The 25,253-nt window shown below is 37.2% G+C and overlaps 1 protein-coding gene across 6 annotated transcripts in view; it reads right to left on the reverse strand.

The window, feature by feature from the left end:
- The window catches only part of camsap2a (calmodulin regulated spectrin-associated protein family, member 2a), a 54,405-nt gene that overhangs the window by 20,187 nt on the left and 8,965 nt on the right, over positions 1-25,253 (reverse strand). For 4 of the 6 annotated variants that reach the window (XM_087783504.1, XM_087783500.1, XM_087783503.1 and 1 more), the window contains exons 3-5: positions 13,505-13,663; positions 7,065-7,148; positions 154-186 (exon numbers count right to left, since the gene is read on the reverse strand). In XM_087783504.1, the coding sequence (XP_087639630.1) occupies positions 154-186; positions 7,065-7,148; positions 13,505-13,663 (276 nt within the window). The remainder of the gene's footprint in view (positions 1-153; positions 187-7,064; positions 7,149-13,504; positions 13,664-25,253) is intronic. The other 2 variants (XM_087783502.1, XM_087783501.1) reach the window with 1 other exon arrangement.

Here is a 25,253-nt window from a genome sequence, read left to right on the forward strand (position 1 = left end):
CATAATCTTTGATGAAAAAAACAACAAAAAGCATGAATACAGTTTCAATCATAAATCACAAGTGACAGTCGTGACTCATTCGTCAAAATGGTGCAGGAGGCGCCGCGAACATCACAGGCCGACACAGACATGAGAGCATGAGGCGTGACTTACAGGGACAAGCTTCATGTACCACTTGGTTGGAGACTAGAGCAGCAGCAGCAGCAGCAACAGAAAAAGCAGACACAACGAAGAAAGACACGTTAGTCAGATTAGTCAGGTAATGCGATAATCCACACAAGGAGAGACATGTTAGTCGAGAGACACAGAGGAAGAACACCTGGGGGTTATTTACAGGTTTTAAAAAAAAGGTTCTTGACATGAACATTAAGACTCTCGATCTAATGTTGATCTGATCAACAGTCCGGCGGTGAAGACGACATCAAAACACGTGATCTAATCACGAGACTCATCATGTTCCTCAGGTTCTCTTGCTGTGGATTTAGAGCCGCTGGAGGTGAAACAACTCTGTGGTCAGAGTTCATTCAGGTCCAATAGAGGCTGCTTTATTGAAATCAAATCAGAAATTCTGAAACAAAGAGTTTGATTGACAGACGTAGGAATGTAAATTGTTGAGCTGGCATGATCTCTGCATGTTTGATCGGCAGAAGCTGGAGAATGATTTATTCATTTAATTTCCATTTACATGAACTTGAGTTGTTCACTGTTATCCTGGTTCATTCATTTATTTCTCTTAGAAATATTTAGCTCCCTTTTCAACGGAATGACATGAATATAAAGGGTGGAAATCATTTTTAAAGTTTATACTCAAAGAGTCAATATCAAACCGTGTTATTATCATAGATCATTCATACAACTCAGCATTTACTACATTAGTTAATTCAATCCAATCTTACTTTGGAAATGATTTCAAACGATTTTTGTAACCATTTAACAACTTAAGAGTCTGAAATGTAAACTGATATTAATATCTTCTGTTGTCATGAAGAATATTTTAATATAAAATATAGTAAAAAACATTCATTCATTTCTTCATCGATTCCATTGGTTTAAAAACTATGTGTTGATGAGGCCTCGTGAAACAGCTTTGTAGTGCAGACAATGTACTGTATTATGATACAGTTACTACACCGATGTTTTTGAGAGGTCTTTGAACACCCTGAACAGCTCCGTAGTTTGTCGCCGAGCACACAAATATCCACACACACACACACACACACACACACACACACACACACACACACACACACACACACACACACACACACACACACACACACACACACACACACACACACACACACACACACACACACACACACACACACACACACACACACACACACACACACACACACAATTCTCCATCAACCTCTGAATGTCTGGTCTGTGGGAGGAATCCAAAGTGAAAACACAAAAACAGACACAGAAAGGTCGCTGGTGTCCTCAAGCTGGAAACAAGCCCGCATATCATCAGATTGTATTATCATTGATGATAGAATGAGTTCTAAGTATAAGTACTTAAAATGTAATATTTTAGGAATATTTTGAAATTTGGCCTGTAAACATTTAAACATATTTTCATGTAATTTCATACACAAACATCTACTGCAGTCATTCATAAATATAGAGATGCTTGAAAGGGAGAATAACAGTTTTGTTGATCTCTGAATAGAATATTGACATTTTGGTTGGTTTTTATGTTGATGATATTGTTGTCTGGGATTAAAGAAATATAAGTTGGTAGGTAAGTTATTTCTAAAGCACCTTTCTAGACCAGGCTGGATCAGATCACTGATGGAAGGTCTGACCATAAACAGATCTGAAAGTAAGAACCAGAATTTTAAAGTTGATCCTGAAAGAAACTTTAAGCCAGTGAAGAGTTTTAAGGATCGGAGAAATGTGAGTTCTTCTACTAGAGCCGCTCAGAATTCTCGCTGCAGAGTTTTGTATGAACTGCAGGCGAGACAGATCCTTCTTGTTCAGACATGAAAATAAACCGTTACAATAGTAAGTAACTAAGTAATAGTCATTTGTAAAGTGCCTTTCGTGACCAGGGTGTAAACGACAAGAAACAAATGCATGGATAATAAACTCCAGATTGTGTTGAGACACCATTTTTTCCTAAATTGAGAGATTTTTCTTTAGCAGTAAAACTGACGAGAATAACCTTTATAACGGACATTTAGTGTTGGTCCATGATTCATACTTCTTGTGTTTCAAACCACCATGAACCTCGTGAGGGAGGGAAATAAAAAAATAAAAAAAGACAGTCTGGATTTAAAGCTAAGCTCGCAGACGTCAAGGCTAAGTGGGGTTAAAACCAAGTCTCAGATTTATCACACCACCAGTCAATCCCCTCGGGGGGGGAGAAGGAAAAGCCCTTTTACACTCAGAGACGAGCGAACGCCCTCGGGATTTGTTTATTTACACGAACCATTTCCTGTCAATCAGACGTTTTTCTTCTGCCGTCAAACCTTTTTTTCTTCATCAAGTTTAGCTGCGGCCGGTGTGGACTTGATGGGATTATTCTCGTGTGCACTGATGCTCCTGTGACCCTCGTCCTCCCACCACTGCTGACAGGAGTGAATAAAAACAAATCACTGCAGCCTGGTTTGTCCTTTGTCCTTGCAGGAGTCAAGTAAAAAAAAAAAAAAAAGGTTGTTTTTGTGTCCCACGCTGCTACAGCCAGTGGAGGGTGAAGGGTGGATTGAGGCGTGGATTAAGTTTGAGTACAAAACCCAAGAAATAGATTTGACCTCAAGAGAACCGTCGTCCATTTTAACGGATCACATGTCGACTCCCGGTGTCAGTCGAGGTGAAGACCTGTGTTGGTTATAAGTGGTTTGATCCAAATCCAGGACGGATTAAACGTCACGGCGTGTTTAGACACGATGGTGTTTCGTGGACTGATGTTCTGCTGAGGTGTCTCCGGGTCTCGTGAGGACGACGTGTGCTGATCTTATTATTTTTAACATAATAACAATGTCATCACTAACGCGGGAACAGAAGTGAGATCTTGCTAACAGGCGACAAGGAACTCAACCCACGGTGACGGAAGTAGGACAGAGTTGGAAAAAAAAGCCCAACTTAAAAAATAGATGAATATTTCTCTCTTCAATCTACACTATATTTGACCCTTTTAACTACTGATATGATCTACTTTCTGCCTGGTTTATTTTGATTATGTGGCTATTTTAAAGATGGATTTTATCCCCTTTTTACTAAATAAACAACATTTTCCATATCCAACAGTGAAATGTGGTAAAGAATAGTGGATTTTTTTGTTACCCTTATAAAATGGTAAGAATTCTAAACGAATAAGAAACGTGAGATAATAGGTTTATACTTAACTAACCTTAAACTTAACATATTGACAAAGAAGAACAAAGAAGAACAAAGAAGAACAAAGAAGAACACCTGGATGTTGCACTCAAGAGTGCAACATCCAGGTGTTTCTAGTAGGACTTGAAACGGTTCCAAAACGGTAACGGACGTTGTTTAATGCATGGTTTTAAGCAAGACTTATCTTCCGAAAACTGTCAAAACTAGAAGAATCACTTACTGACTCACTTTCTAAATCAATAAACTTCCAAACATATTTGTTTTAACGTCTCTCTCATCGTCTAACTCCCTCTCAGTGAACTCATCGCTGCGGCTGGTGTGTTACCATCGTTAGGCAAAAGCACAATATTTCATTGGAAAGTTCTAACTTTCAGTTTTCAGAAACCGTTTGAATTATTCTTTTTTTTTTTCAAACACACACATTTTTTCAGGAGACAGCAAGTCTCGACCAGTGTGTGCAGGTGAATCTGGTCTATGTTTGGGAAACTGTACTGAGCTTTATATCTGTATTTCTGTTGCTTATTTTGTGTGTCGTCTTATTTCATTGTTTTATTCTTTACCGCCACCACAAATATTCCTTAAACTTGTAATAAATGTTTCTGATTCTGATCCTGATACAAGATTCAGGCTTGACTTTCTAGATCGACTAAACCTTGAGTAGCAACATTTTTGAAAAAGCACATGTCAAACTATGTCTGTGGCGACACGATTGGCAAAAAGGGTTTAGAAATTTTGCAACTTGTATCATTACAATAGCATCTAAGAGGAGGAGAGAGCATCACAGACTCAGCGAACATCCAAACACACATGCATAGAAACCCTCGTGAACATCCCTGTGGTCTGGAATGATGCAACAAACAGGCCAATAATGAAATCTACCACAAACACAGATATATTCTGCTTTAAAAAAATAACCTTTAAACAAATAATTTTTATCATCCGTTTCCTGAAGTTCATGGAAGTCCCTCATATTTAATAAATCTGGGCGTCCAAGTGTGTTGTGACACCGGGGCAGGGACTGCTGCCTCTGCAGCCTGACCGCCCACATCAGCATCAAAACCGGTGATGACCGGCGGGACCTCGAGACTGAAGCGAGGCATCAGAGACGCATGTCATCTCTCAGCCGGTCCAGACATGCTCACCGGATCCACCCTCGCATGAACCGGCACGACTCTCGCCTCTCATCATAGATCATAGTGTTACGTGTCCTGGTGCGTTTAGGTGTCACCGGATCTTAGAAAGATCTGTGCTTCAGAGAAACAAGTATTAGAGTTTCGTTTTAATGGAAACGGAACACAAGATAAAAGTGAAACCATTTCCAGTAATTATTTAATCTAAACCATGCTCACATGGTTCTGGATACGACAACCGGCACGCGTTTGCATGTTTCAACAGTTGAGCATTAAGACGTTTTTATTTGTTCAGGCTTTTCCTTGATTTTCTGGAACTCCTGTGTTGCTGTCAGTGTTATCTTGACCTTTAAAGTATATATTTATTGAATATTGTTTTGATTGTTTAAGCGCTTTGTGACCCTGGTCTGGAAAAGCACTCTATAAATACAAACGACTTACTTACTTAATTACTTACTAGCGTTATTATCAAACTTTGTTCTTTTGTGGCACAGATTTAAATACTTCGGTACCAAGAATCGAAACATTTTTTTGCCTTTTCGGTGCCCACTTGATAATGTTTTTTTAATGAAGAAAAAGAGTTAACACCAGATTAATTTGTCATGTTTTAGCAAGTTTTCTTTTGCACTAGAAATTCACTATTTATTTGTTTTGTAAGAAAACAGGTCGGATGGAAATTCACAAAAGCTAAAAAAAAAATGTAACCCATGATTTGTACTATGTGTAATTTCCTATACGTTTATTTGGAATTTATTCCATGAAATGGGTATCAAACTTTTTTACATTCAGGAACTGGTATTAAAATGAAAAGGTTATCAGTATCAGTATGGAAAATATTTTGATCAACACCCAGCCCTGAAGTTATTTAATTGTTGAAGTCGATGTGGAAGTTTTTTCTACAGAAGACATATGGTGTCAGATCAGATAAATCTAACTATGTTTGATGTGTATGAACCCTTTAAAAACTACATTAAAATAGAAATGTAATTTATCTTGCACTTACGCAACCTAACTGTTATAATTTAGTTTTTGAGTTCAAAATTTAGAGAAAATAGAGCAAAAAAAAAAACAGCATTTTTTATGGTAAGAACCTAGAATTTAAGGTAAGGTAAGGTAAAACTTTATTGATCCCTCAGGAGGTCTCCTTCGGGAAATTGTTTTTTTCCAATAGCCAGCAATTTTTCATAAACAATAAAAAATAATACATAAAAAATAAATTAAGAAAAGAACATAAGAGGAAGAACAAGATGACACAATCTAAGTCTAAAGATAAAGATAAAGAACATAGGTCAAAGAAAAACAACAAAGACAAAGGATACAAAGACTTACATGGAACAGAACATCCAGATACTTTCACTCCACTCCTGCCCCCGAACTCAGAATTGTACAATTTAATAGCCCGAGGAATGAATGAGTCCCTGAGTCTATTAGTGTTGCACCTGGGTAGGAGCATTCGTGCACTCATTCTGCTTCTCTGCTCACTGATGACAGTGCGGATTTTGAATTTGACACTATTTTAAATTTACATTTTTATTTAACCCAATACCTTGAAACATCACTTTCATTTCATATTCCCATGTTCATCAATGATTGTTGTAAAGCTACAGACATGCTCTGACCTCACCTGTCAAGCCCCTCACACACTCACAGCACAAACCACTTGATACTAAATGAAAAACAGCCCATGAAATCCTTAAAAAAAATGTAAATTCTAATGTCTTTTCTAACCAAAAAGAAATTGATTTTCAGACCGAATTACAAATGAATGAATACACTTGAAGTGCAACCCTATCACCTCCCTCTGCACACTTCATCCCCTCATGTCATAAAATAATAGCTCTAGTTCTCGGTATTCAGAGAACGTATGAAAGAAATCCTCAGCGGTGACAGGAAGTCAATAAGTGGTTCGAGACCTAAAGGGAGAAAGTGCTGCGTGACAGACTTTCAGCTTCACCCTCCAGCTGATGATTATGATGATGTGTTAATTTTGAGGTATTGTTAGAATAATTGACACAATTAAAGCTTCTTCTTTCTTGCCATTGGAATAAAAGGAGATTGAAAGCGAAAAGAATCGTACGCGTCATTAAATCACGATAAACTGTAATAATGGAGTTGATTGCTTTGCTGTATTATAGCCCCAAGTATTCACAATCTTCTAAAGGTCAAAGGTGAAACTACACTGTAGAACACCAAACATATTACATCATGTTTCTCATACGTCTGTGACCCCAACATGTCACGTGAGCATATATTCGTTGTCGATTCTGCCGCGGCGACAATGTTGCGTTACATAACACATCTGGACCGCGGGCGAGACCCGAACACAGTGACCTCAGTGAACGGTTGAAGACCCAATTAGACCGGAGCGCCCCGGGTCTGCTGGCGCGATTTAGGCGGGTGGAGCTTGTAGAGTCTTGTGGTGGATAAGTTTGAAATCAGAACTTTTTAGATCCTAGATGTTTGTCAGCAAATCAAATAACTTGGTTGTTGCTGGATATACATAGTATGCGGAGATAATCTTTAGAAATGAGAGCCTATAATTTTATTTTTAATTTTTAATTTTAAACAAAATCTGTTTTTTTTACTCACCCTTGGACTCCCGGCAGGATCGGCATTCTGTTCTTCCTTCTTCCTCTGGTCCTGAACTATGATTTCCTTCAAACACTCGTTCACCTGGAAATGAAAATAAAAGTTCCAATTTAATCTAGAAACTGCCCCCAAAAAATATGACCTAATTTCATGACTTAATATTATTTTTAAATTGTACTCATTTTATTTTAGTTTACTGCTACAGAAAAGGCGTGAATGAAAAATGTCATTTGTTAGAAAGTTTCATTAACAATCGCTATTTTTTTCATTCGCTAAATGTTTTACCTGAAAAACTGAAATCCTATAAATAATTTCAATATTTTCACTTTGTTTGAACCTTTACGGACGTGACTATTCTATGGATTAGTGACACTTTAAGTGGGAAGTCCAAGTGTGAGAAAGAGATAATGTGCAGAGGAAGACGATAGTTTCGAGAAATCAAAAAGTGGATGAAAAATGCTGTTAAATAAAAAAAAGTATATTTGGATGATTTTATTCATGATGGAAAACACTATTATGATGCAGCTTTTTGGTTAAAGTCGATGATCTGAAGAAGTAAATAGAGAGCATGCATGAAAACCAGGCATCAACTAATCTATGGTTAATCTATGGTTGAGACGGCAGCGTAAAGAAATAACTAAATTCAAAAAAAGGCTTGTCATTTTATCTGGCAGTTTTACTGCGGTGTTACAAGCACCGTTGACGAAAAAATAAAATTTGAAGAATTTTTTTTTCACGTTACAACATAGACACCTACAACTTTTGAACAGGTGCTTATCTTTATACGTAGATCACATTTTTTCTTTTTAAATGTAATCACAGATACCAGTCAGGTAAGAAATTGTAAAACAAGAATTACAAGGCAGTGTCGCGCTGCTCTTATTTTGAAAGCCAGAAGTTAATTTCCTCCTTCTGAATAGCGTCTTCGGAATTTACCGTAAAGTAAAATAAGAGTTTAGAAAATATGGCCTTAGCATGAAAAATAGTGGATATCTGGGATCCCCATTTCATGAGCGCTGAGCTGTAAAGTCCGGTAATCAAAGTAATTTTTCAGGATGACCGGTAAACAGTTCTTTAGCGCTTGACGTTAACATTTTGTCAAAAAAAGCTTCTCTAAGTGTCTTGAGGACTGGAGGAGCAGCATCAGAGGAGATTATGTTGATTTTCAGGACCTTTCAAATTCAACTGTACTCAAGCAGAGCGCCATATGTCTGACCAGCGGGGTCTGCAGCTACACTGCCTGTAAATGTGTGTGTGTGTGTGTGTGTGTGTGTGTGTGTGTGTGTGTGTGTGTGTGGCGACGGCAGAATGTGTCTCTCAGAAGAATGTCAACAGACTGGGTTTCTCTCTCCTCATCAGGAAGAGGTTTTATCTCACGACATCACATGTTCGAAGCCGTAAAAGAATAGCGACCCGATCGATATCTCTTTAAGACTCAAAGTAAAATCTGCTTGAGTTTGACTCGAGTATTAGTAGTAGTTATTTCAAATCTGCTTGACTTGGACTCGAGTATTAGTAGTAGTTATTTCAAACCTGCTTGAGTTTGACTCGAGTATTAGTAGTAGTTATTTCAAACATGCTTGAGTTTGACTCGAGTATTAGTAGTAGTTATTTCAAACCTGCTTGAGTTTGATTCGAGTATTAGTAGAAGTTATTTCAAATCTGCTTGAGTTGGACTCGAGTATTAGTAGAAGTTATTTCAAATCTGCTTGACTTGGACTCGAGTATTAGTAGTAGTTATTTCAAACCTGCTTGAGTTTGACTCGAGTATTAGTAGAAGTTATTTCAAACCTGCTTGAGTTTGACTCGAGTATTAGTAGAAGTTATTTCAAATCTGCTTGAGTTGGACTCGAGTATTAGTAGAAGTTATTTCAAATCTGCTTGAGTTGGACTCGAGTATTAGTAGTAGTTATTTCAAACCTGCTTGAGTTTGACTCGAGTATTAGTAGTAGTTATTTCAAACCTGCTTGAGTTTGACTCGAGTATTAGTAGTAGTTATTTCAAATCTGCTTGAGTTTGACTCGAGTATTAGTAGTAGTTATTTCAAATCTGCTTGACTTGGACTCGAGTATTAGTAGTAGTTATTTCAAACCTGCTTGAGTTTGACTCGAGTATTAGTAGTAGTTATTTCAAATCTGCTTGACTTGGACTCGAGTATTAGTAATAGTTATTTCAAACCTGCTTGAGTTTGACTCGAGTATTAGTAATAGTTATTTCAAACCTGCTTGACTTGGACTCGAGTATTAGTAGTAGTTATTTCAAACCTGCTTGAGTTTGACTCGAGTATTAGTAATAGTTATTTCAAACCTGCTTGACTTGGACTCGAGTATTAGTAGTAGGTATTTCAAACCTGCTTGAGTTTGACTCGAGTATTAGTAGTAGTTATTTCAAACCTGCTTGAGTTGGACTCGAGTATTAGTAGAAGTTATTTCAAATCTGCTTGAGTTGGACTCGAGTATTAGTAGAAGTTATTTCAAATCTGCTTGACTTGGACTCGAGTATTAGTAGTAGTTATTTCAAACCTGCTTGAGTTTGACTCGAGTATTAGTAGTAGTTATTTCAAACCTGCTTGAGTTTGACTCGAGTATTAGTACTAGTTATTTCAAATCTGCTTGAGTTGGACTCGAGTATTAGTAGAAGTTATTTCAAATCTGCTTGACTTGGACTCGAGTATTAGTAGTAGTTATTTCAAATCTGCTTGAGTTGGACTCGAGTATTAGTAGTAGTTATTTCAAATCTGCTTGAGTTGGACTCGAGTATTAGTAGAAGTTATTTCAAATCTGCTTGAGTTGGACTCGAGTATTAGTAGTAGTTATTTCAAACCTGCTTGAGTTTGACTCGAGTATTAGTAGTAGTTATTTCAAACCTGCTTGAGTTTGACTCGAGTATTAGTAGTAGTTATTTCAAACCTGCTTGAGTTTGACTCGAGTATTAGTAGTAGTTATTTCAAATCTGCTTGACTTGGACTCGAGTATTAGTAGTAGTTATTTCAAACCTGCTTGAGTTTGACTCGAGTATTAGTAGTAGTTATTTCAAATCTGCTTGACTTGGACTCGAGTATTAGTAATAGTTATTTCAAACCTGCTTGAGTTTGACTCGAGTATTAGTAATAGTTATTTCAAACCTGCTTGAGTTTGACTCGAGTATTAGTAATAGTTATTACAAACCTGCTTGAGTTTGACTCGAGTATTAGTAATAGTTATTTCAAATCTGCTTGACTTGGACTCGAGTATTAGTAGTAGTTATTTCAAACCTGCTTGACTTGGACTCGAGTATTAGTAATAGTTATTTCGAACCTGCTTGACTTGGACTCGAGTATTAGTAGTAGTTATTTCAAATCTGCTTGACTTGGACTCGAGTAATAGTAGTAGTTATTTCAAATCTGCTTGACTTGGACTCGAGTATTAGTAGAAGTTATTTCAAATCTGCTTGACTTGGACTCGAGTATTAGTAGTAGTTATTGCAAATCTGCTTGACTTGGACTCGAGTATTAGTACTAGTTATTTTAAACCTGCTTGAGTTTGACTCGAGTATTAGTAATAGTTATTTCAAACCTGCTTGAGTTTGACTCGAGTATTAGTAATAGTTATTTCAAATCTGCTTGACTTGGACTCGAGTATTAGTAGTAGTTATTTCAAATCTGCTTGACTTGGACCCGAGTATTAGTAGTAGTTATTTCAAACCTGCTTGACTTGGACTCGAGTATTAGTAGTAGTTATTTCAAATCTGCTTGACTTGGACTCGAGTATTAGTAGTAGTTATTTCAAATCTGCTTGACTTGGACTCGAGTATTAGTAGTAGTTATTTCAAATCTGCTTGACTTGGACTCGAGTATTAGTAGTAGTTATTTCAAATCTGCTTGACTTGGACCCGAGTATTAGTAGTAGTTATTTCAAATCTGCTTGACTTGGACTCGAGTATTAGTAGTAGTTATTTCAAATCTGCTTGACTTGGACTTGAGTATTAGTAGTAGTTATTTCAAATCTGCTTGACTTGGACTCGAGTATTAGTAGAAGTTATTTCAAATCTTCTTGAGTTTGACTCGAGTATTAGTAGTAGTTATTTCAAACCTGCTTGAGTTTGACTCGAGTATTAGTAATAGTTATTTCAAATCTGCTTGACTTGGACTCGAGTATTAGTAGTAGTTATTTCAAATCTGCTTGACTTGGACCCGAGTATTAGTAGTAGTTATTTCAAACCTGCTTGACTTGGACTCGAGTATTAGTAGTAGTTATTTCAAATCTGCTTGACTTGGACTCGAGTATTAGTAGTAGTTATTTCAAATCTGCTTGACTTGGACTCGAGTATTAGTAGTAGTTATTTCAAATCTGCTTGACTTGGACTCGAGTATTAGTAGTAGTTATTTCAAATCTGCTTGACTTGGACCCGAGTATTAGTAGTAGTTATTTCAAACCTGCTTGACTTGGACTCGAGTATTAGTAGTAGTTATTTCAAATCTGCTTGACTTGGACTCGAGTAATAGTAGTAGTTATTTCAAATCTGCTTGAGTTGGACTCGAGTATTAGTAGAAGTTATTTCAAATCTGCTTGACTTGGACTCGAGTATTAGTAGTAGTTATTGCAAATCTGCTTGACTTGGACTCGAGTATTAGTACTAGTTATTTTAAACCTGCTTGAGTTTGACTCGAGTATTAGTAATAGTTATTTCAAACCTGCTTGAGTTTGACTCGAGTATTAGTAATAGTTATTTCAAATCTGCTTGACTTGGACTCGAGTATTAGTAGTAGTTATTTCAAATCTGCTTGACTTGGACCCGAGTATTAGTAGTAGTTATTTCAAACCTGCTTGACTTGGACTCGAGTATTAGTAGTAGTTATTTCAAATCTGCTTGACTTGGACTCGAGTATTAGTAGTAGTTATTTCAAATCTGCTTGACTTGGACTCGAGTATTAGTAGTAGTTATTTCAAATCTGCTTGACTTGGACTCGAGTATTAGTAGTAGTTATTTCAAATCTGCTTGACTTGGACCCGAGTATTAGTAGTAGTTATTTCAAATCTGCTTGACTTGGACTCGAGTATTAGTAGTAGTTATTTCAAATCTGCTTGACTTGGACTTGAGTATTAGTAGTAGTTATTTCAAATCTGCTTGACTTGGACTCGAGTATTAGTAGAAGTTATTTCAAATCTTCTTGAGTTTGACTCGAGTATTAGTAGTAGTTATTTCAAACCTGCTTGAGTTTGACTCGAGTATTAGTAATAGTTATTTCAAATCTGCTTGACTTGGACTCGAGTATTAGTAGTAGTTATTTCAAATCTGCTTGACTTGGACCCGAGTATTAGTAGTAGTTATTTCAAACCTGCTTGACTTGGACTCGAGTATTAGTAGTAGTTATTTCAAATCTGCTTGACTTGGACTCGAGTATTAGTAGTAGTTATTTCAAATCTGCTTGACTTGGACTCGAGTATTAGTAGTAGTTATTTCAAATCTGCTTGACTTGGACTCGAGTATTAGTAGTAGTTATTTCAAATCTGCTTGAGTTGGACTCGAGTATTAGTAGTAGTTATTTCAAATCTGCTTGAGTTGGACTCGAGTATTAGTAGTAGTTATTTCAAATCTGCTTGACTTGGACTCGAGTATTAGTAGTAGTTATTTCAAATCTGCTTGAGTTGGACTCAAGTATTAGTAGAAGTTATTTCAAATCTGCTTGACTTGGACTCGAGTATTAGTAGTAGTTATTTCAAACCTGCTTGAGTTTGACTCGAGTATTAGTAGAAGTTATTTCAAATCTGCTTGACTTGGACTCGAGTATTAGTAGTAGTTATTTCAAACCTGCTTGAGTTTGACTCGAGTATTAGTAGTAGGTATTTCAAATCTGCTTGACTTGGACTTGAGTATTAGTAGAAGTTATTTCAAATCTGCTTGACTTGGACTCGAGTATTAGTAGAAGTTATTTCAAATCTGCTTGAGTTTGACTCGAGTATTAGTAGAAGTTATTTCAAATCTGCTTGACTTGGACTCGAGTATTAGTAGTAGTTATTTCAAATCTGCTTGAGTTGGACTCCAGTATTAGTAATAGTTATTTCAAATCTGCTTGACTTGGACTCGAGTATTAGTAGTAGTTATTTCAAATCTGCTTGACTTGGACTCGAGTATTAGTAGTAGTTATTTCAAATCTGCTTGACTTGGACTCGAGTATTAGTAGTAGTTATTTCAAATCTGCTTGAGTTGGACTCCAGTATTAGTAATAGTTATTTCAAATCTGCTTGACTTGGACTCAAGTATTAGTAGAAGTTATTTCAAATCTGCTTGACTTGGACTCGAGTATTAGAAGAAGTTATTTCAAATCTGCTTGACTTGGACTCGAGTATTAGTAGTAGTTATTTCAAACCTGCTTGAGTTTGACTCGAGTATTAGTAGTAGTTATTTCAAACCTGCTTGAGTTTGACTCGAGTAGTTATTTTGCTCAAAACAGGACAAACCTTGTTAATCCACGTGTTCACCGCGTCCTCCGTGTCGTAAGGAGTCTCTTCTTCTGGGTCGGTGGAGAGCTGGCGAACGCTGTCCATCACCTTCTCCGCACTCACCGCCTCCATGGTGAAGGCCATCATCAGAGCGTCGATCAACGCCAAGTGTGCGCTCTGTGCCGGGAGAGAGGGTGAGGAAGTGAGAAGGACGGAGAGGCTTAAAACTGATGCTTCATGTAAAGAGTTGAATACATTGTCGCAGCTGAACCGGGCGAGCGAGGACAAGTTAACCGGGCCACGAGATTTTGCTTCAGGAAATAGTTCAGAAATGACTTGAATAATGCAAAAACTTTCCCCCTAAAAATCATTTTATAATTGAAACTTCTCCAGCAGCCGCACCGACTGCGACACATTTTTTACATGGAATTAGTCGTTCATTGCGGTTCAAAGGAAGCGAAGGATTAACAAGCGATTATGGGCTGCAGACCAATAGCCTGGAGACTTCAATGAAAACTTTGAAGTGCCTTCAAACATGTGATTATATATAAAGAAAATTAATGAATAATTATCAACTTTCCATGTCGTCAGTTCTCTTGGATATCGTGTTCGATCGATCCGTCAGTGACAAAAAGAGTAATGAGGAGTCACTGCTCGTCATTACAAAACCACCGATCGACTCTGTGCTTGGAAATCTCTCCTGTGGAAACTACCTGCACTTATTCATACATTCGCTCAGAAAGAGGATCTTAAAATAGGAGAAGAGAGTGATTTGAACTTCGGGAGAACATTTGAAACCAAGCCGGAGAAAGATAAAATACATTATTTTATTTATTTTGTGTCGATTATAACTTTCTGAAAGGGTTTTTTATGTTTAAAGAAATTAAGAATTATCTCCAATTGTATATTAGCATGTGACTCTAGACATGTCAGCGTTCTTGTAAGATGTATATTAACAAACTTAACATTAGATTTTGAAGGTCGTGCCATTGTAATTTTTATTTATTTCTATATCCCTTTTTATTCTAAAGGCCAGTAAGTGAAAATAGTGCCGACATTAAACCTTTGGTGCCGTTCAGACCTTGGTTTATGCGGAACCTTTGACCAAACTTGTGTGGCCCTCTATAAAAAACTATAAAAAAGGTTATTGTAATGTGAGTGACAGCTTAAAAATGTTTATTGTTTTATATATTTTTGTACATACATCGTGTCATTCCACTATAACGACAACATGTTAAAGGTTCTTTGTTTCCAGGACAAATGGTTTTACTTTCATTTTACATTCTTAATTGTAGCATTTGTTAGCATATGAAACCATGTGGCCCCTTAGAAATTGCCTGTACAAAATACTTTTATGTCACCCATATGTCCAGAAATAGTTTCCATTTAAAGTTGTATTGTAGTTTTTAAAACATTGTGGTTATTGTTATTTAGAAATAAGTAAATAACATTGAATACAAATGTCATAGATGTCGTAGTTTTATTATACATATATTTAATTTAATTACTGAAGCTAAAGCAACAACATTGCTAACTCATTAAATCTATATTGTCTTGGAAACTTGTCTCAATGCCGAGAACATTCCACGGAGTCTTTGAATTGATATACCATTGTGTTATGTTGCACAAATCCAATTAAGTCAATCACAATAAGTGTTTCCAGTCAGACTGGTAGTCGATACAAAAGAAGACATGTTTCTGATCATCAACCGTCTCCACAGTGCAGAGAACAAGAAACACGAGTACAAACCAGAACCACCATAGATCAGTCAACTTAGCTACTCCAGTTAATAACACCCCTGCTGAGATGTTTCCTCTTCCCTTTAATTGCTGGTCTGTCCAAACACTGAGCGATTATCTCAGGGACACACAAACACACCATTACGAACACTACAATCACCGACGGGTCCTCGTGTTACACACACCAGTCTCCGGGAAACCACCAAAACACTCCTCGGTGGCTCTTTGCCGAGCCGTTTCAGGATATTGATTTGGATCTGCTGTGGTCCTGACGAGATAAACGTCAGCGAGGAAACTAATCTTATTTACTGCGCTACAAATCTGCAGCGTTTAATCGTTTCCAACGACGGCAAGCTATTATGTGAAGACGCTTCTAGAGGAGCTACAAGAAAAGTGTCAGATTAGAATGACTTCCATTGAAAGAAACAGTGGAATACGACGGAAATGTTGGACTATAAGGTAAGGTAAGGTAAGGTAAAACTTTATTGATCCCTCAGGAGGTCTCCTTCGGGAAATTGTTTTTCAAACTTAACTTATAACGGGGTAAGGCAACGCTTAAGACGAGTGAAAGTTGCTGAGACATGTTTTGAAAATCAAACATTGTCAATATGTTTTTTTTCTAGATATCAACCCGATTGATGAGATGGGATGTACAATTAATTAAATAACATGATTTATAGCTAAAACCCAAGTTTACTCGGCAGAGATCTCGCTCAAAGTTAAATAAGAGTGATGTTGTCATCTATAAAGATACCCATGTTCAACTAGGATAAGAATTAATATTAAAAATAACAAAGACTCATTAGACAAAAACAGCATTTAGACTCATACTTCTTTATCTTTAGACTTAGATTGTATCATCTTGTTCGTTCTCTTTATTTCTCTTTGTTCTTGTTCTTATTTTTATGAATAACTGCTGTATTGCTGTGGCTATTGGAAAAAAAACAATTTCCCTCAGGAGGTCTTCCTTCCGGATCAATAAAGTTCTACCTAACCTAACCTAACCTAAAGAGATATATGGATGTTTTTTGTGTGTCTTTTTGGACGAAGGTGAAGACAAAAATAGAGCTCCAGTCGCTACATTAAAATGAACAAACATTTTTGTCTATAACTCTAAAAAAGAACAGATTACTCTGAAGATAATCCCAACCCTGAGTCGACATGAGGGTGAGTAGAAAATGAGTGAAGTTTGAATACTAACCCTTTAAAGACAGTTGTAGGTGAAATTTACATTTTGTTTGGCCCACAACCAAAGCTAACTGATTCATTTACAAATACTTTCTAAAAACAATTATTGTGGCATCGGATTGTTTCAGTGGTGCGTCAATGTTGGCTAGAGTTTTTCATCAGAGTTTATCGTTCGGACTAGACTTTAATGCTAGTTAACAGATAGTTTATCAAAACAGTACCACTAAGAGGTTTACCTTTTAAGAAGCGTTACTCTCAAGACCGAATGTAGCGACAAACTGGAATAATCTTTTCATTTGATTTAAAGTTATCACAGAATGGCAACATGTTGCCATTTTTCTCTTTTTTTCCGCCCATCCCTATTGTAGAGCCATCGATCTCGGCGAGCGACCCAACAAAGGAAAGCACATACTTGAATTAAAGCCGTCAAGTTGAAGACCGTGGCTGTGTGTCTTGACAATGACTTCCCTCAACAACCAAGAGAAGATAACTCTAGTCAAAGGACAACAGGTGAGCTGCTGGTAATCCAGACACATCATCACTTTTGTAGTCACCAGAAGAGCTCGACAAACTGGGCAGATAGAGGACAGATGTCCACGATAAATTCACAAGTTACTCAACCTGATGAAGGGAGAAAAAAAAAAAAGTACAAATGTGAAGAGCAGACATGAACAAAGGGTTCCCCGTGGACCACATGTGGCCCTTTGACCGTATCAATGTGGTCCTCTAATGAGGCCGTAGTGAAACTATAAAAATGATAAAGCAGAATAGTTTCTAACAGATTAGTAAGAGTGTCATTTAGCACTTATTTCTTCATTATTGACGTTATTTTATGTAGGAAATGGTATTCATTTGACAGACAAGGAAGAAACAAATGACAGAAACATCCAGCCGTCTATCCAGGTTGAACATCTCGATCCGTCATTTATTAAAACCATCCTTCCATGACATCTAATGACGTTATCTAACCTTTCCATTGCTACGCAACTGTGTCGCTCTAAATGCCACTGAGCCCAGCGGTGCACACGAATCCGGGCCACGGATGAGCCGCACTTCTTCTTATGAGATATTCTATTCTTAGGAGTCTGGATGGCTCTAGGGGTGGGACGGTAATTTACTGCTTCAAATTATCCTTCAATTTTTTATGCTCATGGGTAATGATCTTCGTTACATATCGATAACGATCAGCGCCTCGGGGGGATCGGGGCGACATCTCTGCCGTCTTTGCCTCGGTTTCTGAGTTCCACCTTTACAAAGACTTGACTCGTTTCATTTTTAGTCGTCTTTTAAGGGCCCATTTCGAGCAAGTTACTCAACCTGAAGAAGGGAGAAAAAAAAAAAAGTACAAATGTGAAGAGCAGACATGAACAAAGGGTTCCCCGTGGACCACATGTGGCCCTTTGACCGTATCAATGTGGTCCTCTAATGAGGCCGTAGTGAAACTATAAAAATGATCAGGCAGAATAGTTTCTAACCGCTTAGAACGGTCATTTAGCTCTTATTTCTTATCATTATTGATACTATCACGCCCACACTTGGTGTTTTAAGAATCCTCACTTTAACACTATTGTGTTATTGTGAGATATCCATAATACATTGATGGAAAAATGGATTTTATTTTAGGTTTTCTTTCTTAATCGTAGCAAATAACTGGATTTGTCATCATCCAACACGTGGATTTGCACTCAGGAAAACACCGCTGTCTCTCGTGACCATGATTTATAAAACATGGACTGATGGCGACATAAACCTAGACAGTCTGCTGCTTTTTAAATTACAGTTGGCAAAGTCCAGGTACATTCTTGCGGAGGTAAGTAGTAGGAAGTGAATTACTCAACTAGGAACTGAGTTCGACAACAGGGATAAAAAAAAAAAAACAGTCATGAAGGTGAAACACTGTCCAACTACAGAGTTGGAGCTTGTTTCTGTGTAAAGGGCTAAAGGCCAGAGAGAGATTCGCCTGAAAATTGTTGCCTGGAACCAGGACATCGAACATGAAATCATAAAAATAATGGACTTTTTTAAAACAACTGAGGAAGAAAAACAACGTTTTTGACTCTTTAATGGGACACTTTGGCTGTTTTCTAGTTTCTAATAGCTACCTTATCCTCTTTCAACGCCCTGGAAAATGCGAGTTATTTTCCAGTACATTACTATTATTTGTATCTAAACCTCAGGTTTGGAGAAGGAAGAATGGAGCCGTTATCGACTAAAAAACATTTTATGAGTCAGTCTGTTTGGCAGTAAGTAGTACTTATGTCTATCAGTAAGCTTGCCAATGCATTATCTTTAAAGTTCTTTACATGAAACTTCATTTTTTCCCCGTGAAAAACCACCTTCAAAGGACCAAATTGAACAGTTAGGAACAAACCTGCTGCTCGCCCATGTTGACCTGGACACAAGCCTAGATTTTAAAACATCAGATTTGGCAAAGGCTTTGTGATTTTGGAACAGCTTTACAAAGTGGACAGGAATAAATAGATGGCTACCGGTAATTCAAATTTAAAACCTGCCTATCCTGCATTATTTTCCAGACATACAGTGAATTTATCTTTGTCTTTACCAACATAGGTTGCCAAAGAAAATACACCTATCTTGATAATCCTCCCTCGTTATTACATCTCTGATCCTCATTGGTTGTCTTTTCCTGGCACCTCCATAGGAATATTTTTCATCCAACACCGTCTCTCTTATCCACAAATCTACCCATCTGGCCTCCTTAACCCTCTCTTCCATGAGTTGTCAACCCTCGTCTTTGAGTCAGGAATACCATCTCTAAACCATACATCCCTGCTTCAGTTTCATTCTTACATTAAATTCTAATTATTTTGACTCTAAACTATAAATAAAAACACTTGCTTCTCCGAATTAAACCACAAAAGCACACAAGGATTACGTGTTATAATTCACTTACCAACATTTGCATTATCCCATATTAGTAAAGCCAGGTGATTATGGATGAAAAGGTTTAACAGAAATTACCTTTCCTGTAAGACAAATCTACATTTTTAAACCGTATATTCAATAATGTGTTTAATAAATAAAAATGAATACAAAAAAAAACATACTTTCCAATGTAGAAACCATCATTCATGGTTTATAATCCAATAATTACCTTTCACAGCCATTGATTCATGTTCATTTGTTGGCCAATACGTTGTTAAATAATTAAAAAGAAAGGTAAAGATTAGCTACACAAGCTAAGACTAAAGTCAACTTCAAGACTGGATGATCTATCCTGCTGTATTTCAGGAAAGCCACTTGGGTCCAGACTGAAATATCTTAGCTGATAAGAAAGATCATCGTTGCCTCCAGGTTAAGAAACACAGACTTGTGTTCGTCTCTAGATACTCAGTGCTTCAGGTTCAAACTCTTGCCAGCAGTCCTACCTATCAGGCTCTGGATCTGTCGAGAGAAACAAAGAGATGATGCATTCCATCTATTCTTTGTCTCGTCCTCACCAGGGATCTTTCTGGCATCAAACCACACCCTGGGCTGTTTGTTTTCCAAATGCTGCCAAAGGGATTTTTGGTTTTCTGGAGTTGAATCATCTCAGATTTATTTACAGAAAGCAGGAACTAATTGGCTTTTTTTTTTACATACTCTGCTGTTAAGAAGATCAATATTAATTTCCAAGTAAAACTGATTCAAACATGCAGATTGATTTCTGACAGTGAACCTAGACTTTTAGTAATTACTTATTCAATGATTGATACTAGTTTAATCCCAAATTCCACTTGTTATACTTTAAACATGTAGGACTAAATCTACTCATTTCTCTTTCTTTGAATCAACCTTTTTGGAGTATTTTCCAACAAACATTATAAATTCATAGAAAATAGATATTTTAAAATAAATGATCTTTGAATGGTATAAGCATTAATAACAATAATCATTCATCTCTTTAAAGGAACTAACAATACAATAAGAAATACTATGTGTCCCTCATGAGGTCAAAGATCATGTAGAAGCAAACGATTCCATTTTGTTTCTATTCTTCATAACTAGTCTCTAAATGTGTCTGTAGAGATTTTTTGTAGGACTTTTGTCCTTAGTTTTTTGCATTTTTGTGAATTTTTTCAAAAATATTTAAGTGTATATTAAAATTATTTGGGAAAAAAAAAATCTTTTAAATCAGATTGAAAGATAAATAAAACAGTTCAACATTAGTACAATAAAATGTAAGCACATTAAGCTTGTTTTTATTAATTAATTATTTAGTAATACTTCCGACTCCTTTATTGTCGATCGACGGCCGCCCACAACAGCCACTGTATAAATTGTGGCCCTTATGCAAATGTTACTGCACATCACAGGTCTAGGAAATGGGTGTCAAACTTCATTACACAAGGGGCCAAAGTTAGTTATTTGTTTGCAAAGGTACCAAATGTGTATGACTGTGTTTGTTATTCTTTACAAAACGTTCCCTTTAAATTTCATTTTTCCAACATCTCTTTTTTTTCTATTATTGTAAATATCTGTGTCTTTGTTAATATCGATTTTCCATGTTTCTTATTTTGTTGCATCTCTGTAAGTCTCTGTAACTAATTTGATTTTTAGCCAACCATCTTAGGGGCCACATTAAATGGGAAATCTTCTCGTTTTGGGTTTGGAGACCCTCAGAAAGAAGATGTTGACAGAATTCATAAAAAAAAATTATTTAATAATTGTGAGTGGAAATAAGGAGATTCTATTCAGCAAATATTCATAGTATTTAAAATATCTGTACCGGTTTAAGTCTGTTACAATTGTGTGTGTAATATCTTTCTTTCATTATTATTTCTTAACTAATCGATTCATTATCTTTTCAAGCAAAATCTGATTTTCATTCTAAATAATCAACAATAACCCATTCTTTCCCTTAAGATTTTTTAATTTAGTGCTTGATTCTAAAATAATAAATAATGTTAAATAAAATGCAACAAATAAAGGAGAGGAAGGTTACACAATATCACAATATAATTAAGAAAATGTCAATTAAGACATATTGAGTATTGTTCTGATTGTTTAAGCGCTTTGTGACCCTGGTCTGGAAAAGCGCTATATAAACAAAAATGACTTACTTAATTACTTAAATAAAAATGTTAGAAAAACCTGTGAGACGTATAAAATGGTGGTGCATTACTGTATTTAAAGAACACGCCTTGGACCCTACATACTGAACTTATAACGTCCTCTACTCTTGTGCCGTCGGCCTCGAACGTATCATGCAGGCTCGTGTCTCCGCTGAGGCTGATGGGAACAGAAAGTACTTGGACGGGCTTCCCTTCCACCCTCCTGCTTCCAGCTCAGCGCCGCGAGATCAAGTGCAGAGGAAGGGAAGGACGACAGCAGAATCCCGTTTGATGATAACAAAAAAGGATTCTCTTCATCTTGGCAGAGGGACTTCCTTCTTCCTCTCTTCACAGCGAGGTGCGTCTCTCAAACCTGAAATACCTCCGCTCGACTCGGTGCATCATCTCAGCCGCCCGACCAACACACCAGCTACACACTCCACATATTGCAGGCACCCCCCACCCCTGCACCCACCTACACAGACGTACAGAAGTACTGGAGTGTAACCATGGTAACCGAGCGCCTTCTCAGTACGGGGTGTGATGGAGGCTGAAGAAGAGAGAGATCGAGAAAGAGAGAGAGAGAGAGCGTCTTCACCTCCATTCATCTGCTCCGTAGAACGTGTGGCTAATCAAACCAAACCAAATAGGATTGTATCAACTAATCCGGGTATAATCTAGTATTACACATCCATAACCGGCACCTGAGCGATCGGCTGAAGAATAAGAACGGTGGATGAGATCTGTGGGAAATAAGTGAATATCACACGACATCGTCGGGTTTTTTATAGAAGTGTGGGTTTACCAGGGAATCTTCTCTACCTTCTGACCGGCCTTTAACGATTAACAGCAGATTTTAAAAGCATTCTTTAACACGGAACACGCCTATAAAACCGTTTTTATCGCTCTTTCGACACATACAGTTACGGCCTGGAGAGCCTTCACGGCGTATATACGAGGAGAGGAGGAGGAGGAGGAGGAGGAGGAGGAGGAGGTCTATAAGGGACGCCGTCTCCCATGTTCAGCATTTTACACATGATCTGTTCAGGGCTGCCTATTAAATATTGACCACTGGACGAGTCGAGGATGGAGGAAAACCACAGACAGGAGTTCATTATAAACAGATAAACCTTTGCTTCGTAAAGAGACAATATTTGAATACATTTTTTTTCCATTTTTTCCATTTATTTGTAATCGATAGCATTCGTTTTAGATGATTATCTTTTAGAAGTGAAGGTTAAAGCACAGACTTAGTTGATCCAATTCATTTGGTTTTGGTCATCTTTTGTAAGTAAGTAATTAAGTAATTTGTATTTATAGAGCGCTTTTCCAGACCAGGGTCACAAAGCGCTTAAACAATTAAAACAATATTCAATAAAGTATATACTTTAAAGGTCAAGATAAAACTGATAACACAACAGGAGTTCCAGAAAATCAAGGAAAAGCCTGAACAAATAAAAACATCTTAAGATGTTTCTTGAATTTGAATTGAATTTGTCATAACTTTACAATTATAAGACGTGAAATTTAATTTACAAAATAACTCACACATTCTATTTACCAAGAATGATGCATAATGATGCACATTAGCTAATGCTAGTTTATATATTATATATTTTTAATGTATTGTTTTATACAAATAATCGATTTTTCAAAAAATATAGTGGAATTGGTTTGATTCAAAATATAAAATGAGTGTTGTTTTAATGTGAGAGGAAGATGAAAATAATTAGTAAATTGTATTCTCACACAGCAAGTGACACAATTGCACCACAAAAAGTGTTGGTATCCATGTGGTACTCTTGACAACATTTCAAAAATAACAATTATTTTAAAGTGCTACTAATGTGTTGATGTAAGTGTGTCTTAAATAGATGTTGGACTCTATTGTATAGAAAATGATTTAAGCCCCGCCCACTGAAAAAACGTTTTCTGGAGATTAAATCACGTTAACTATAACCTCACCCACTTGGCTGTGGTTGGTCAAGCATGGAGGTTTGTCACTGTGCGTCATCAATCCTCGTCATAAATCTTTCAAGGGACTCGTTGTATAAACAAAGTGGGGCCTGATCACAGCTGGCTGGAGGAAGAGTGAAGCCATTATTACGTCATAATGGACTCTCGTAACCTCTTGTTCGCCCAGATTTCAGACAGTGGGAGAACTTTATAAAGTAAAAAGTTGAAAACATGGTCATGAGGAGGGATTTACTGCATCATGGAAAAAATGATTTTCATATTGTGAGTGAGTCAGGAGAGTTAGACTTTCACACCAGTTGATCTCTAAGGTCACTGCGCATTAGAAGCACCTGCTCTCCTGGTACAAACACTTGATTGACATAATGACTCATTACGATGCACGTCTGTTGTCTCTGAAGTGTTTTCCACTGAAGATAATTACCATCCTTCACATCAGACGGGCTTAATCTTTCGACAGGCTTCTCCACCTGTAGAAGACTGTCATCGGTTCATGATAAAGTGTGAGTGAAAAGTGCCATCGTTCCATTTCGCACGAGGCAGAGTGTCACGTGGCAACGGCGAGCGAGCGAGCGCGGCCGAGTGGGCGACACAGGCGGTGGAACATGAGCTGCGACGCAAACTCACTTTGGCAACATCAGGAGAAAGTCAGGAATAGAGCTCTGTCGGGACGGTCTGATGTCAGACTCGGGGCAGTGTCAGCAGCATTATCAGGACTGCTGACTGACCTGAAAACTGAAGTGCCGAGAAAAAATAATACATTTTTTATCCTTGATGTTACAACGGACAGTTCTTCGTGGAAACATTATCTTCGTCGTCTATTGAACACATGAAAATAATATACATTTTTGGGGTTCTTCAATCATATAAATTAACCAGCTGCAGCAATGAGTTCACTGAGAGGGAGTGAGAAACACAAAAGGAAGAGTTGAAGCGCACTTGGAGATCGTTTTATGAATTTTCAAAGACAAATTAAAACTCCATGTTGTCGCTTAGAGAGAGTGAGACGAACAGCTATACTCCTCAATTGTACCACAACTAAAAATAATATAAAAAATATCAAATAATTCAAAGCTTCAATGCATCTTTTCTGTTTGGTTATTTGTTTCATTTCATAAGTTATGCCATGTTAATTGAAAATAAACAATACCGTATTTTCCGCACAATTAGGCGCATCGGATTATAAGGCGCACCTTCAATGAATGGCCTATTTTAGAACTGTTTTCATAAAAAGTACGCACCGGATTATAAGGCGCACAGAATAAAAGATATAGACAAACGTTTTACTGGGGTTGTGTTATGCATCCACTAGATAAAGCTGTGCTAAAGGGAATGTCAACAAAACGGATAGCTAAAGTCAAACTTTATTAAGCATTCTGACAACTCAGTTTACTCCCATGGTAACAATGTTCAAATGATGTTTAAAAGGCTTCAAGCAGCAGCGCGTGAGACTTGTGTTGTGAGCAGACAAATGTTGAGTGCACAGCAGTGAAGTTGAGCAAGTGTATGACAGCTAGAGTGCACGTGTATGACTGGTGTAAAACAACCAAGACACACTCGCTCAAAACGGTGGCAGTAATCTTACTCCATAGACGTCAGGTGTCGGCTCAGTCGGCGCAGACTCATGAAAGTGTTTCTAAACAAGTCAGTTTTTTGAGAAACTTAAAGGCTTTTAAGTGCGCCTTATAGTGCGGAAAATATGGTATGGTAAGTTAAACCAAAATAAACTTATATTTGTGGTTTATTTTGGGGGATTTTTATGTGGTTTCACTGTGAATTCAGGCCATTTTTTCCATCTTATATAACACTAT

The sequence above is a fragment of the Callionymus lyra genome, chromosome 2, assembly GCF_982586985.1.
Source record: "Callionymus lyra chromosome 2, fCalLyr1.hap1.1, whole genome shotgun sequence".
Classification (NCBI taxonomy): Eukaryota; Metazoa; Chordata; class Actinopteri; order Syngnathiformes; family Callionymidae; genus Callionymus; species Callionymus lyra.